The sequence below is a fragment of the Hetaerina americana genome, unplaced genomic scaffold, assembly GCF_022747635.1.
Source record: "Hetaerina americana unplaced genomic scaffold, ioHetAmer1.1.p SCAF_12, whole genome shotgun sequence".
NCBI classification, from domain to species: domain Eukaryota; kingdom Metazoa; phylum Arthropoda; class Insecta; order Odonata; family Calopterygidae; genus Hetaerina; species Hetaerina americana.
Window position 1 is genome coordinate 10,643,374 of NW_027286292.1, and position 16,559 is coordinate 10,659,932.

At 38.0% G+C, this 16,559-nt stretch overlaps 1 protein-coding gene across 2 annotated transcripts in view; it reads right to left on the reverse strand.

The window, feature by feature from the left end:
* Nucleotides 1-170: 170 nt before the first annotated feature.
* Nucleotides 171-16,559, reverse strand: part of LOC139685681 (uncharacterized) — a 28,364-nt gene continuing 11,975 nt past the window's right edge. For both annotated transcript variants that reach the window (XM_071582659.1, XM_071582658.1), the window contains 4 exons: nucleotides 13,154-13,412; nucleotides 6,347-6,676; nucleotides 4,949-5,148; nucleotides 171-3,570 (listed from right to left, as the gene is read on the reverse strand). In XM_071582659.1, the coding sequence (XP_071438760.1) occupies nucleotides 3,276-3,570; nucleotides 4,949-5,148; nucleotides 6,347-6,676; nucleotides 13,154-13,412 (1,084 nt within the window). In that variant the 3' untranslated portion in view covers nucleotides 171-3,275. The remainder of the gene's footprint in view (nucleotides 3,571-4,948; nucleotides 5,149-6,346; nucleotides 6,677-13,153; nucleotides 13,413-16,559) is intronic.

Below are 16,559 nucleotides of genomic sequence, written 5' to 3' on the forward strand. Positions count from 1 at the left end.
CTAGCTAAAGTAAAAAACTGGATTGGAATAGAGGAGAAATCAGTGAATTGTGTAGAATGTGGCAAATAAGTACTACCATAGAGTAAAAAATCAAAATTTCTTTAATATATAGCATTACCAATGTATCTCAAATTGGTGAATATTTTTGATGAAATAAATATGCACGTGAACTTACTGAAGAAAATAAACAATTATTACAGCCTGCTGCCTTTGAAATTTTTAGGAAAAAGAAACTTTCCAGCATATATCAAGGTACCATTTTATTATAAAATAAACTGTAAAAGTGCACTGCATTTTATAGTGCTCCACAAAGAAATAATGGTCCAAAATGGTTTTTCACACAATATGTGCCATTTGAAAGACTAGATTTTTGGAACTTCAGCCTTTATAAGAGGAGTTAAAGAGTAGTGAAAAAAGAGTCCGCTTCTCTTTAAAACTTGAGTGGTGATGGTGACAGCTTGAAAAACCCATTAACTCCAATTTCAGGTGATAATTTTGTCTTCTGAGTACTACCATTAGAGCTAGTCACCACTGAATAATTACAGTGAAAACTGTGTAATCAGTATGAATGGCATTTCTCAATGTAGGGCATTGTGATGTTCATTACTTACATATTTAGCACATTAATTTGGTGAGACTTGGCATAAAAGAGCCTCTCTTCCATACTGAAGATCCAGTGAAATTTAATTTGGAAAGTGAATATTTTAGCAAATTATGATGCAGTGATTGATCAGAAATTATGAATTTTCAGCTTGCCACCAAAGTGGCAAGCTGAAAAGATGCAGCTCAGTAAAATAGCTTTAGAGTTATAAAAAAATTATAGAACGAATGGGCAGATAAATTCTCACTTTCAGACAAACTATAGTTTTAGGAAGAATGCCGATCTGATCTGAATATAGTTCCCACATGTTTGGTGAAAATACTTGTAGAAAAATGTGGGAATCAAGCACTTTTGTACCCAAAAATGTCACATTTTCAGAAAATAAGCCTTTAGAACCTGGGGGACAATATCCAGGAAGATATCATTTTTGGACTCATAACTGAAAGCGAATGTGGTTGAAATTGTGACAAATCTACTTACAGTAAAAGAAAATATGCCAATCACTACTCTTAAGAGTCCACTATTCAATCCCAGCTTCTGTAATTCCCTGGATACCATGGTAGTCTTTGGCATTCTACTCATACAGGTTCTTTTTGTTAGCCACCATCATATTCTTTGTAGGTTATCGGCAACTTGATTTAAGGAAAGAAATCCTATGAGCATGAGATTGAAAATTCTTCCCTTTGAAGATATCATGGAATTAGTTCATTCAACAATGAATGGATGCTGCTTTCTGATTTCCTACTGACATTATTAAACCCCCCATGCACACAGCCCCCTCCATACTACTGAACATATCCCCTCAAATTTTTTTCACTCGCCCACTCTCCTATTTAAGGTCAATTTACACTATGCTTATTTCAGTAGTGGATTTAGGATACATACTTAACATATCATACCATATTATTTATTAGGTTCATTCATATTAGATAACTTAATGCAACAATTTCAGAGAGTAAAAATCATTCGCCTTGACAGGGATGATTTTTAAGGTGAATGAATGATTTTTACATTCTGAAGTGTTGCTTTGAAATGCACATTAGCGGATGACTCCGTTAAAAGTTTCTTTGGAATTAGATAACTTAGTTGAATTTCATTCTCAGTGCTTAAAACAAAAATATATATGATACTTATTCTCCATCCAATTTTTTAATCCGACTAGAAATCATAGATGATCAGGGGCATTTCATGAGACTACAAATTATGGAGTTGAAATTATTTTTTTGATACGCCAGCTTTCAAGATGGGCCATTAAAAATGTGCTATTGGATGAAGAAACTACATGAAAATTGAAAAACCTCACAATTTACAATTGGAAGTCATTCACAAATAATTTTTATAATTGCCAATAACCTAATCCTGCAGTTCATCATGTAGCATTGCCAAAACACCAGAGCCATTCCTTAACATTCTTCTTCAAATCCAATTCCTTGCCTACATTTATCGTTTTGCATTTGTAAACATTCAGCAATTAACATTGCTTCTAATACCATACCCATTTCCTCAGCAAAACTATAGATGGATCTGACATGATCACTACTAGTCTGAAGTGTAAATGCTGGTGTCAACCAAAACAAACATAAAAGCATTTGTGCATACGCAAAAATCTTAAGGATAGTTGGATAACACAAAAGTGTTCATCTGAGACTCGACACCAAGTTCACATTCAAAAATAAACATCCTGATTTCAGTAACTGAAGTAAGCAATGCATTAAAACAGTATTTTCATTCTCTTTCCTACCATTCCTTTCCAATCATTCAACATGCCTTCTCCCAAATGTCTGCAATAGCATCTCAAGTACTCTTGTGTTGAGTTACCCTATGAAGGGGACTTGCCATGCATGGTTGCCATTAAGGAGTGCAGGGGAATAGGGGCAGATGAGGAATGTAGGAGATGGTTGGAGGGGGGAGCAAGAGCTGAAAGAATCATGGGGAGGTTTGATGGTAATGTGGGGAATGAGAAGCAGCATCATTGAACAGGGTAGAAATACTTGTTGTATATTAGCATCAACTGGAGCATCTATTTCTGATTCATTTTTGAATAACTTAATTCCATGATATGATGACAAAGAAGAATTGTTGGAATCTCTGTTTGTAAGAATTTTAACCTTTGATAGAGTTGCAGAATATGACTTTGGATATGACATTCACACATACACACACTTTTATAATTATATAAATTTATACATATATATTCATTTTCTCTTTCCCAATGAGTTAAATACCAAGCATCTGTGGCTAGCATGGTGATGTGTTTTCTGTTTGCCTGAATGTATGTATGCATTTATACATGCATATATATGTTATCATTATTAAAATAGGGCTCACCATACAGCATAAAACAATTTTTGAAATCACAGATGATTACATTTCAGCACTATGGATCAATAATATGGAAGAGAAGCTCCTTATCTCTTCCACAGTACATCCACCTCACTTCAAAAGGAAGAGAAGTTATTTCCATCATACAATAAATTCCCATAGATATGATAGATTAATTCCCTGCCACTTAAATCACACGCATCACATACTGTCTACTGTTTATGAAGTTGAATTTGAGAAAACTCAATAAATAATAGATAAATGAGGATTAACAAAAATTTAAAGCTTAAATGCATTGAGGTGGGCAGATTTACACTGGAAGATTTGTGAAAACATCAAAATCTCAAAAATCTTACTGGGAAGCTGCAACTCTCCCCTCATCCTCTCTATTACAGACTTCGCAAAACACTGATTTTTCTCCTGCATTCCATTTCTTGTGATTTGAGGCATTCCCTTTCTGGCTGAAAACCTTTCCACAGCCGGTACAGGTGTAAGATTTCTCCTGCTCCTCACCATGGTGTGAATTCTTTTTGTGAGCATTTAAATACCAGAGGAAAAGGAAGTTCTTGCCACAGATTTCACAGGTGTGAGGCTTGTCATCACTGTGACACTTCATATGCTTCTGAAGGGAAGCACGCTCACCAAACCTGGAAATGAATTCAAAACCATACATCAACATACTATTAGAGAATTTAAACAAGGCTGGACCAACAAATACAAAGAAAACCCATAAATAGCATGTGCCCCAACTCAAACAAACACAAAACCTAATTTCTGCTATTAGCTATTTTATCCTAAAGGTCATTCTAAAGGCTAAGAACAGAGCATGGATAGCAGTAACGGTTTATGTTGCTTACTGACACCACCACCAAAGTACCAACACTGAAATTCCAATTTTCAAATATGAATTAAAAATTATTCAGTTATACCATTGCCACTGGTATATTTATAAATGAATTGCACCCAACTCAGAAATAAAGAAAAGACTGCATTTTAAAAATATCCATGCCTTCCCTAGCATAAAAGTACACAAAAAAACCACAGCAAAACCCTATACTTGCACATCTGAATTTACGTTTTCTAACATTTATGACATTTATATCACGTCCCATACAATTTCCTATTTTTCCAACATTTGTGGAACCCATGTTTACACAATTTCATTTTTAGTTTTCCCCCTACTTGCATCACTATACATGTGCTGAATTAAAAAATCACATTTTTAAAACAGTTACTCATGTACATAAGCCTTCATAAAAAACCAAGTTCATTTCATAAATATACACCAAAAAAGATAGGAGATAGTAGTAATGTGGCCAGTTTTTTATTGTTGGTGGATAATTAACAGTTAGGTTTACAGATGATCAAGTTTTATTTTCCAGTCAGCCACGGAGTTACAAGCATTGCTTCGGCCATTTAAGTCAGTAAGATAGGTATGAGAATAGATGTAAAAAAACAAAGGTTATGTCATTTTAGAGAAAGGGGAAAGCTAAGTTAAACATTAAAATAGGGGTTCTTAAACTAGAACAGGTGGAACAGAATACCTATCTCGGAAGTATTTTGGACAAAAATGCTTGAAGTACATAATGGGACATAAGGATATGAATTTAACATGTCATTTGGCTTACTCCTAGGTGAAGCTCTGTTTTCACTTACAAAACCAACCTTAGGGTTGATAACTGTGTTTTAAAGTTCAATATGTGTTTATGTTTATACATCTAATGATTAAATACACATATACACACATTTACGGCCCAGACTTTGAACTGAACTGTGGACTCTTACAAACATACGTGCAGGCATATTTGCTTGACCATTTCACCGACAAACCCAAATGATTGTGGAATCACAGGAATTTATAATAACCCCATCCTAACTACTAATAGTTTCAGCCAATAGATGGTGTTTGAGCATCATTATACCCTCCACCTTAAGATAATGAATGGAGACAGAGAGAAAAGGAATACAGGGAAGTCAGATATAGAATTATGCTATTCAAAAAAATGTCTCCAGAACCTGACTCACCTCTTGTCACAAATTTCACAGTGAAATGGCTTCTCCCCTGTGTGGCCGCGGTAATGTTTTTGAAGGTCTGCTTTCCTGGCAAACTCACGCCCACACACACTGCATGGGAAGTGCTCCCCTGCATGAAGCCTCAGGTGAATGTTCAAGTTCGTCTTCCACTTAAAGCTCTTGCCACATATGTGACATGTGAATGGCTTCTCCTATGGAAACAAAGTACAGAAATTTGAACCGTCATGTGAAGCTCTACAAGGACGTCAAAACTCTTTGCTTGATCTTTGCTGACTTTAAAGCTGAGAAATTCAGCAAAATTTGGCCTTATGACACTCTAAATATCAATGTGCTTGCATGGATACAATTTCCATCAAACCAATGCAGTAGTACAATAGGTAGTTTTGGATCTCAAATTGGTGAACAATTAATTCAGTCTGGGGGCTGATGAGCTGAGCTTAATAAATGATTAAATAATATTTTTTTGGAATTGTGCAGCAATCTAGTCATCATTGTGTAGAAATACAAGCAACAACACTAACAAAAATAAAATCAACATCGACATAAAGCCAGCGATCCACCAAAAAGGTATGTGGCAGGAGGTGCAAGCAAAAGGTGGGAAGGGCAGGTGATAAGGGAGTATAAGGGAGAGGAAATGGAAAAATGTTGTTGTAAAAATCTATCAAATAACATGCAAATTTATATAAATGCTGGAGTAAGACTCAATTCAAAACAAGGGTTAATTCACCCAATAAATTAGTTATTTGTATATGAAAAACAGGGAATAAAACTAACCCACAACCATTTACACCACAGGCAATCACCATAACAAGACAGGTCATGAAGAATTGAAATGTAAGAGGGGGAAATTCTACTATCAAATGGATATGCAACCCATACTCTCTATCCCTAAAATCACAGGTAGGGAATGTGACACACCATTGTAGGCAGCAGATGGCGTGATGTTTCCCCCCCTCACAGAGAATGAAGAGGGATGGAAGAGGAAGCATGAAAACACCAAAGAAGAAAGAAAGGCAGGCAACATTGTACCAAGCACTGCAGTCATTAAAATGGCAGTCCAGTACAGTCAGGCAGGAAGGGATTTGACAAAAAATACATGAGATTAGGGAAAGTGCATGCATTTGGGTAAAACTAATTATTTCCTAGATGCTGTGAGTAGCAAGTGGTATTTTTGTGATCCATTACCCTGCAGTTACTATCCCGTATTGTATTCTTTCAGAAACTTTGGACCAACTAATGAGATGATTACAAATTCCCTACCTTCTTGCAAATTTTTATGCATTAGAGTTATCACATGGACCAAATTTCTCCTCGAGTCAAGCAGCTCTACCAAATCCTCCACATGGGGAGCACGTGCCAATGAATGCATTCCACCAACCCAAGACTCACCTGTGAATGCACTCGGCGGTGGTCCGAGAGATGTGAGTTGACCCGGAAACTCCGCCCACACAGGTGGCAGGTGAAAGGCCTCTCTCCCGTGTGGCACCGCCGGTGCGCCTCCAGGTTGCGCTTATCTCCGAATGCCTTGGAGCAAACATCACACGAGAAGGGGCGCTCACCTGTGTGGACACGCCGATGCCTCTCCAACTTCCCCTTCACCGAGAATGCCTTGCCACAGAACTCGCACGCAAACAGCCCTGAGTGAATCCTTTTGTGTAGTGTCAAGTCCCAACGCACCACAAAGCTCTTGCCACATATCTCACAGCTGTGAGGCTTAACCTGGTAGAGAGGATACAGCACATATTCACCACTGCAATGGAGACACACAGCTAATGTCACAAGACGCGGTGAACCATCATGTCAGATTTAGGCGTTTGTGCAAACCAAAGAGTAATGTTAAACAAATGTTTACACAAAATTCAGGTTTATCAAATATCTTGTAGAGAACAGCTTTTGAGGTTTTCCATTTTCAACATACCACAGGATTATAAAAAAGCTATGAATCAAAACAATTAATCATTAATTTGAACATTGAAATGTGCAATAGAGATTAATAAATTATAGTCCTATTGTATTTTGGCAAGTTCTACTCCACAGCATTCGTACTGACTTTGCCATGAATTTGAAGCATTAGCGCAACTGTCCATGTTTGCCACATTTTACAGTTACTGAGCTTAATGTTGCAAGCTAAATATCATGTTACACTAAGAGATGTCTAGAATTGCCAGGTACTCAAAGAGTTCAGAAAACCTTTAATTTCAGAATATTAAAATCATGTTTCTCACAGTTCATACCAATGTGTCAGAGAATACTCTGCTAATAATATTCTGAAAAAATGATTGAATTGATGCATTATAATGCACATTAGCGGGTGACTCCATTTCAGTGATACTGTCACAACATCTCCCATAGTTCAGTGAATTTGATAAAATTGGTCCTTAATAACTCAGCTACATAATACAGTTACTAATAAACAAAAAACTTACAAAGGTGAATGCATTTTATAAAATAACCAAATTTGGATTATCTTCCACGGGCATTTTATGTAAATTTTTGGTTGATGTATATAAATTTGAAGTATTTGCCAAAATAATAAATATGTACAGTAGAATACACAATGGCTAAAAAAATTGGTAAATTGAGCACTCCTTATAACATATGGTATCTGCATTGATCTGGTGAAACATCTATGATTGAAGGTCTCGAAACTGGAAACAATGGTGAAAAATAGCACTTCAATTCTGAAACACGCAAACCAGGGTGCATTTGTCTATAAAGAGAAAAAGTCAAGAATTTCAAGCATGACGAATTACTGAAAGAGTAATTTTTAATTTAAACAAGCTTTGTACGAGGGTCATCCGGAAAGTAGTACCCGTTCGTGCCGCATGAAGTGCTGACGACGCGAGTAGCCGCTGGACGAGGTCAGATAGCTTCAGTGGCTTGTCTGCCTTCTCTGAGCCAAGTTGCGTGACGCTAGCATTGCCTGTGTTGTTTCTGTGATTGTTTACAATGTTTAAAAAAATTGAGAACGCCGCCAGTTGTGAAGTGAGGGCAGTGATTAAATTCCTCAATGCAAGAAACGTTCGCCCATGTGATATTCATCGCCAATTAAAGGAGGTGTATGGAGACAATGTAATGGACGAGTCGTCTGTTCGGCGGTGGTGTCGCAACTTCAACATGGGGAGGGGGAACACACACGACGATGAGCGTTCGGGGAGACCGTCTGTCATTACAGACCAACTGGTGAGCTCAGTTGACGAATTCGTGAGGAACGATCGGCGCGTCACAATTGATGACATCTGTGAGCATTTTCCCAATGTTTCTCGAACAATTGTTCATGAAATTGTTAAACACCATCTGCATTATGCAAAAATTTGTGCAAGATGGGTCCCTCGCGTATCTCAATGAGCTGGCGGCGAAGGACTATGCAGCAGGAATACAGAAACTTGTCACACGTTATGACAAATGCCTTAATTTGCTTGGAGATTATGTTGAGAAGTAGTTTAAAGTATCCTCTTTCAAATAAAATTTTTTATGTTTGTTAATATTTACTTTTGTGTCTTTATTTCACGAACGGGTACTACTTTCCGGATGACCCTCGTATAAAAAGTATTGGTAACATTTTTTTCCAGTAGTGTACATGAAGTGTTGAATTCAGACCATTCGTTATATGTGCGCATGATCGCAGATCAAATTGGCACTGATGACAGCACACACCATTATCACTGAATATTGGGGGTGCAAAAGATCGGCACTAAACTCATCCCAAAGGTCTTGATGGACAACCTGGAGCAGAGTCAAATGTCTGCTTGCGAAGACCTTCTGCAAAGGCATCGCAAATATTCCCCAACCCCCTTAAAATTACAACTTGGCTCCAGCAGACTACAGGGTGGTCCCATAAGTACCCGGCCTGACCTAGACATGACGGTAGTTGTTTGAAAAATACCACTGCATTAGAAAGTATGAGATCTATTAAGCATATGTTTCAAGTTTGAAGACACTCCGTTTTTTAGTATTTGTTTGGCAGCCATCAATAGCGAATATTTTTGGTGAATTTGTGAAAATGGAGAAAATTGGTCATCGTTATGTGATACAATACTTTCCTTTGAAAGGCCTCAGCCAACCAATATAAGAGCTGAACTGGATTCTACTCAGGGTGAGCCTGCTCCTTCGTTTACAACAGTAAAATATTGGGTAGCAGAGTTTAAACGAGGCTGTACAAGGTCTGTTCAAAAAGTATTGCGAATTTTGAATTTTGGTGGGTTACATAAAATTGATTTTTGATTTTTTTTGGCGTTTTGTTGGCAATTATGCCTCTCACTTTTGCCGAAAAGTTTGGCCATTTTGAAGGTTGTTAATTTTTGACAACTGCTTTGCTTGGAAGTGTTTTGGCTTGTCTTTGATTTTTGCCTGCTCCAAAAAATGGATGTTCCAAAGAATCTGTATCAAATTTTGTGGGAAAAACGAAATTAAGTGCACAGACGCATTCCAAATATTGACATTGGCAAATGGAGAAGCTACCTTGAACCGAATAGACGTTTAACGGGGCTACAAAATGTTCTCATAGGGTCGAGAAAATGTGAACGACAAAGAGTGTGCCGGATGCCCGAGCATGTCAACAACAGACGAAAACATTGAAGAAGTGAAGAAAATAGCAATGGCCAATTGACCAATCACGAATACGAGCTGTCAAGAAGAGCATCGCATTGGTCGACCAAATGAGGTGACGACTCTAGAAACGGTGAAGAAAATCCACGAAGTGATACTGGATGATCGTTGGCTGAAAGTTCGCAAGCTAGCAGACATAGTAGGGTATTTCAAAAAGTGCGGTACATCGCATATTAACTGAAAATTTGGACATGAGTAAGCTGTGTGCAAGATGGGTACTGCATTTGCTCACACTCAAGCAAAACTAGTGCCGTGAGGATGTTTCAATGAGTGTTTAACAAATTTTCAAAGCAACAAAGGAGAACTTTTGCACCTTTTCATAACCATGAATGAAACATGGACCCATTACTTCACACCCAAGACCAAAGAACAATCATTACAATGGATTTAAAAGGGAGAACCGGCTCCATAGAAAGCAAAGACCGTTTCATCTGCTGGCAAGATCAGGGCGTCGGTTTTTTGGGATGTGCATGGGATAATTTTCATTGAATATCTCAAAAAAGCAAAAACTATCAACAGTGAGTTTTATGCAAACTTATTGCAATGTTTGAGCAAAGAAATAAAGCAAAAGCGGAGTAGGAATTTGACGGAGTAGGAAATGTTGTTCCATCAAGACAAGGCACCCGCTCACAAATCCGTTATTGCAACGGATAAAATTCATGAATTAAAGTTTGAATTGCTACCTCATGCACCCTATTTGCCAGATTTAGCCCCCTTGGTTTATTTTCTTTTCGCAAACTTGAAAAAATGGCTCAGTGGGCAAAGATTTTCCAATTGTGAATCTGATGTCAGCAGTTAATGGCTATTTTAAGGAGCCAGACAGTTCTTATTATAAAAAGGGTATCGAAGTTATTGAACATCATGGGGAAAATTGTATAGAGCTGAAAGGAGATTGTTGAAAAATAAATAAATTTTTTCCAAAATTTTTGAGTTTTCTTTGTTGGGTTGGGTACTTCTGGGACCACCCTTGTATTGACAATTCTCAAAAGTGAAATCCTGCCTCAAAGGACACCACCATGGGGCCCTAAGTGCCATCAAAGAAGCTTGCGTGCATAGCCTTAAGGACCTTCCATAATCCACCTACCAGGGAGCCTTCGAGTCATGAAAAGCCACTGGCAAAAGTGTGTCGACTTTCAAGGGATGTTGTTCGAAGAATTTTGAGGCATTGCAGCAATTTCTGAAATTAATTTAATTTTCTGAAACCTTTCCTGATACTTTTTACACAAACCATGTAGATCATTAAATATCCCCATGAATAGAGTCATCATAATAGAATAAGTATTGCACATTCCCACAATATTGGGAATCAAAGATTTCACAGCATCAAATGGTTGGTTGGATAGGTTACAAAATAGGCACAATCTTGCATGCATGGCTGAGTGCAGAGAAAGTATAAGGGTTGATGTTGAGACAACAACTTGGTGGAAGGTGTCATAAATTAATGAACTTCTTTAAGGCTATAGCCCATGAAATGTTTTGCATGCAAACGAGACAGGGTTATTTCTTAATATACTGTCAACAGAAACACTGTTCTTTAGAGGGAGACAAAGTCATGGAGGGTTGCTTAGCAAACATGGGCTTATCAATTACAAATGCAGATGGAAGTGAGAAACTTCAGCCACTAGTGCTTGGTATATAAATTTGTGCTGATTCTTTACATACATATCATTGCCTTGGAAACAAGTTAAGGATTCTACAATATACTACCTTGATCAAAAAGTTCCCGGAATAACCACCGTGTGGCGCTCCCATCGTTCCGATTTGAGTTCTGTTTTTTTTGTTAAATTGGTACATCTGTTGTTGATATTCCCTTTAAATCTTAGTGTCATAACTTGACATTTGCAAAAGTTACGTAGCCAAGAGTACATCTATCTCTGTGTGTGTTGGCGATTTTTTACAATTGCAGAAATGGATTTAAATTTGCAACAATGAACTTGTATTAAATTTTGCGTAAAAAACGGATTTAGTGGCGCACGGACGTTGGAAATGTTGGAAAAGTGTTTCGGCAACGATTCTCTAAAAAAAACGGTCGTTTACCAGTGGCACGAGCGGTTCAGAAGTGGTCGTGAGTCAATCGAAGATGATGAACGCAGTGGCAGACCATCGACATCGAAAGTCGGTGAAAAAATTGATAAAGTAAAAGAAATGTTGGTCAATAACCGCAAATTAACCATCAGAGAAATAGCGGAGGACATGAACATTGCCTATGGATCCGCCCAAGACATTGTGGTTAATGATTTGGGTTTCCGTCGTGTAGCAGCAAAGTTGGTGCCAAAAGACCTCAATTTCATGCAAAACGTCGCTGACGTCGCAAAAGACATGATTTGCGAGGCTGAATCCGATCCCACATTCATCAAAAGGATCATTACTGGAGACGAGACGTGGGTTTATGAGTACGACACGCAATCCAGACATCAGGCAAGTGAATGGCGTTCACCAAATGAGCCGAGACCAAAAAAACCACGTCGTTTTCAGTCAAAAAAGAAGGCAATGCTGACGGTTTTCATGGATTACAACGGTGTAGTGCATCATGAATTTTTGCCAGAAGGCCAGACAGTAAACAAAGAGTATTATTTGGGCGTTATGAGACGTTTGCGTGAAGCAATTCGCCGAAAGAGACCAGAAATGTGGGCAGAAAACTCGTGGATTTTGCACCATGATAACGCACCGTCGCACAGTGCTATCATTATTCGTAATTTTTTGACGAAAAATGCAACAAATACCATCCAACAGCCACCGAATTCACCTGATTTGGCTCCCTGTGACTTCTTTCTGTTCAATCGAGTTAAAAAACCATTACGGGGAACGCGTTTTAGCAGCCGAGAGGAAGTAATGGAAAAATCGCAGGAAGCACTGATGGACATACCGAAAACCAACCGTAACTTTTGCAAATGTCAAGTTATGACACTAAGATTTAAAGGGAATATCAACAACAGATGTACCAATTTAACAAAAAAAACAGAACTCAAATCGGAACGATGGGAGCGCCACACGGTGGTTATTCCGGGAACTTTTTGATCAAGGTAGTATAAATGCTTTAGGAAGGGAGGATTTTATGTTGATTGTGATGAAGTAATTCCAGTTGATGTTTGCAATGATGCTATTGACATTGACTCTGGTAATTAAGCATTAAAATTCTCTATCCCTCCATTTACATTTTCCTGCATTTTACACCTTTTCCTAGGGTCCTTAGAAGAGTGCAAATATTGGGTTTTACTGCGTTACAAATTTGTTGGAATAGATGTCATTTATCCACCAAACATCAACGATTTTCTGTCATCAAGATAAAAGGAGTTAAAATACCTATTTATAATACTTCACTGGCACCATCTACCTTTTTTTTGTTTCTTATTTCAGCCAAATTCTTTGTTTGCCTTAATTTTTACTAAACACCTAGTTTGTTCTTCTTAATTCGTATTTTCCTATAATTTATGATTTCCTTTCTTCTACGACCACAGAATGTAGAGGGGCTTCACTTAGTTCACCAAGTTCTGAAGAGCATAAATATTAGCTAGGAACTGGACCATGGCGATTTTGTTTTGGTTACACAAAAAAGGCCTAGTTTAAGTATTGTAAAAAGAGTATTACCTGAGTGTGAATGCCCATGTGAGCGTTGAGGTTAGTCCTCCTCATGAATGACTTCCCACACATATCACAAGAGAAAGGCTTCTCTGACTGCCCTGGCTGCTGCCTCCCCCCACCAGATTCCGCACCCCCATGAGACTCCGGCTCAGCAGTTGACGTCTCCCCATTTGTGGACGGCCCCACTGGTCTTGGCTCCCTTGACTCACTACCAGCATTGCCACTTTTATGATGTGGGTTCTCTGCAGATACACTGGCCCTCAGACTTTAATGAAAGCCAAAGTAAATATTATAATCTTCATAGGGCTTCATGCATTAAAGCTCTCCAACTTAGATCCTATTGTTTTACATTCTGTTCATAACTCTGTAAATGATCATGACAGTTTAATGCCATGGTAGGGCCTGGTAATGGGGACACACTAGACTTAATACAATGAATAAAATGTTCTGATTTCTTTTAAGCTTTATTAAGAAGGGATAGATCTCCAAATTGTTCAACTTGAAATAATGGCTTAGGTCCATCTTACATAAGTCATGGGCTACACTTACTCATGCAAGTTGATATTACCTACAAAAGATATGCACATTTAATCCATGACTAAACTCAAAGAATGAAGCTTGACCCTGTCACCCATAAAAGTTGGTTCACCTCAGAATCATTCAAGATGGAAACATTTTCTGCACCACTAAATTCCCTGAAGATTTCTAGCAATATGATAGGTGCATAGGTGCATCATGATAGGTGGAGGTCAATTGACAAGATAGAATTCTGAGGTTTAGTAGTTCTATGAATGGCAGGCATAAATTCACTCACTGCCGTTAGTTCCCATAGCATTTATCATTTTTCTTAAGTTTGATTTTTGCTAGGTTTAAACTATTTGAACATTGCATAAGGAGAGCAGTATCTGTTTGTGAATTAAACCATCAAGTTCAAATGTGATTGATGGTTGAGAGAGAAGAGTCACAAGTACTAGCAGTTAAAATGAATCTGAGGTCTCCAGAGGCAGAGGAGGAAGAATATATATGTATATAATTTAGCCCAAAACATTTTGTGCAAGAGTCTACAGAGCAAAAACATTTGCCTTGGCTGAGATTCAAACCTGACCAAATGCTTTAGATAGTTGAGCTCTTGGGGCATCTTCCTCCAATGAGAATTTCTAGGTGCTTTAAAGGAAAAAGCTGTAAGGACAAATTACTGTACACACAATCTCACAAATTAATTATAGTCAAGATTTTTTTGCCACGGTCCATGAGGTTAACGTCAATCTTAAACACATAAGTATTTACCTTTGAACAATTCAAAGACAATTTGATTAGCACCTATTTGTTCAAACAATGCCTTCTGCCTCGCAGCCTGTGGAACACCATGGATGAGTACAATTACTTTGTGACATTTGATGAACATTAATTCCTCAGAATGTCTCGTTCCTTAAAAGCACTTAGAAATTCAAAGTGTAAGAAAGACACCTTATTAGCTAAACTGGCTAAAGCACTCAGCTGGATATTGAGGGATCCAGGTTTGTATTCTGGGTAAGGTGAATGGTTTCTGCACTGCAAAATTCCGGCATTTCAGTGCATATCAGCAGATGGTCCCATTAAAGTAACTGTTGCAGCATTTCCTGCAGTTTATTAAATAATGAATGGTGTTTATAGCCTCATATTGTCACATTTGTCTTGAACCCCTGTACCTAAAGATGGTTACCAAGAGGGTTCTTTCATTAGAAGACCACAGGCATCAGCAATTTTTAAGGGTGGTAAACCAGATCCCTCAAGCTAGCAAAGAGGTGGGGTGAAAAATGTAGAATTGGACCTTCTCCTATCCTTTGTATCATTCTTACATGACTGGATTTTGATTCAATGGTTTCAGGGTCAAGCACAAGGAAGTTCATGTTTATGAAATAAGGGGCACACTGTATTCATATGCTGTATTTTATTCAGGTACCGCCTCCATAGTTTCAAAGCTTCAGCATTACAGGGTAACTGGGGTGTTCAGGGCACCTGATGAAGACACTGAAGCAATGAAATTAGTCGTACCTGAATGAAGATCAGTCGACAAATACAGTGTATTCATTATTTCATTATACAATAAATGATTATGACTCACCCTGCTAGCAGAAAAATATTTACAATGTCACTTCAGCTATCTCAGTGGAAGATAAGGATGATGAATAAATGATGCTAAAGACAATATTCTGCAATCAATATTTGTCCTTGAAAATTGACCTACATGTTTTATAGTTTTTTAGCGAATGGCAGCAATGAGTCAACATTTTCTCTACATGCAATGAGAAGATCCAATTTCCCTTATGCATATGTGCAGAAATATACATGATGGAGAGAAAGGTAGGATCCATTCACTTGGAATATCACATCAGAAAAGTAGGAAAGATGAGACCATGCAAGCTGTAAGGTTGAATGCACGGTGCATATATGATGAAAAGAATATTTTTACATTCACCAAACATGGGTGTATCACATGAAGATTACAAATTACAATCTGAAAATTACCAACCCTTGGACCAGGACAGGGTTGCAGTAGTCCAGGGATAGAGCGTTGGACTACTGACTCGAAGGCCAGGATTTGATTGCAAGGCAAGCCTCTCTGGGCAGCCTCAGTTCCACCCAAGCAATGTGATTTTTTGGGCACCAGATCTTCCTGGGAAACCATAACTGGCACAGGGAAAGGAACTGGCCCTCTACCCTGATCTGTGAATTTCACATGCTACCATGCTTAGTACTCGGTGAACTATATCATCACCTACCAAACCGAATTTTAGGTTGATTATAGTGTTTATGGTTTTAATGAACCAGGACAGATGGGAAGAAGGAGCACAGAGCAATAACAAGAGGAGCAATCATGGCAAAGTAGGAGATAACAGAAGCCTTATTTTCATGAACACAAAAACATGCACAACAATTTGCACAATATTTTTTAATTTCTTTTAGTCAAGCTAAATATTTTACTCAGTTTATATCACCTTCACTGATCATTGCATCACTACAAATATTCAATTATTATTCAATTTGAAGAGTCATAGAGGCCCAGTGCGTATAGTGCTGGGGTTCGATTCCGGATAGTGCCTCTGGGCACCCTCCACTTTGCCCAAGCTATATGATTTTTCGGGCACCAGATCTTCCTGGGAAACAATAAGAGGCACAGGGAAAGGAATTGGCCCCTAACTTGATATCTGAATTTCATTTCACAACTTCAACAACCAAACACACATGCATGCATTTTCTTACCCACACATGCTATATGGCTAATTTCAATAATGAGGGTATATACTTCAAGTGCCACAGGTATTTTTTGTGAAATTGCCAAGCACAGACGCTGGTATTTACCAGTAAAGAAAGTGATCTCTAGTTACCTTAACTATTAATCAGGACAGTAGCAGGAACTATCAGCATTTAT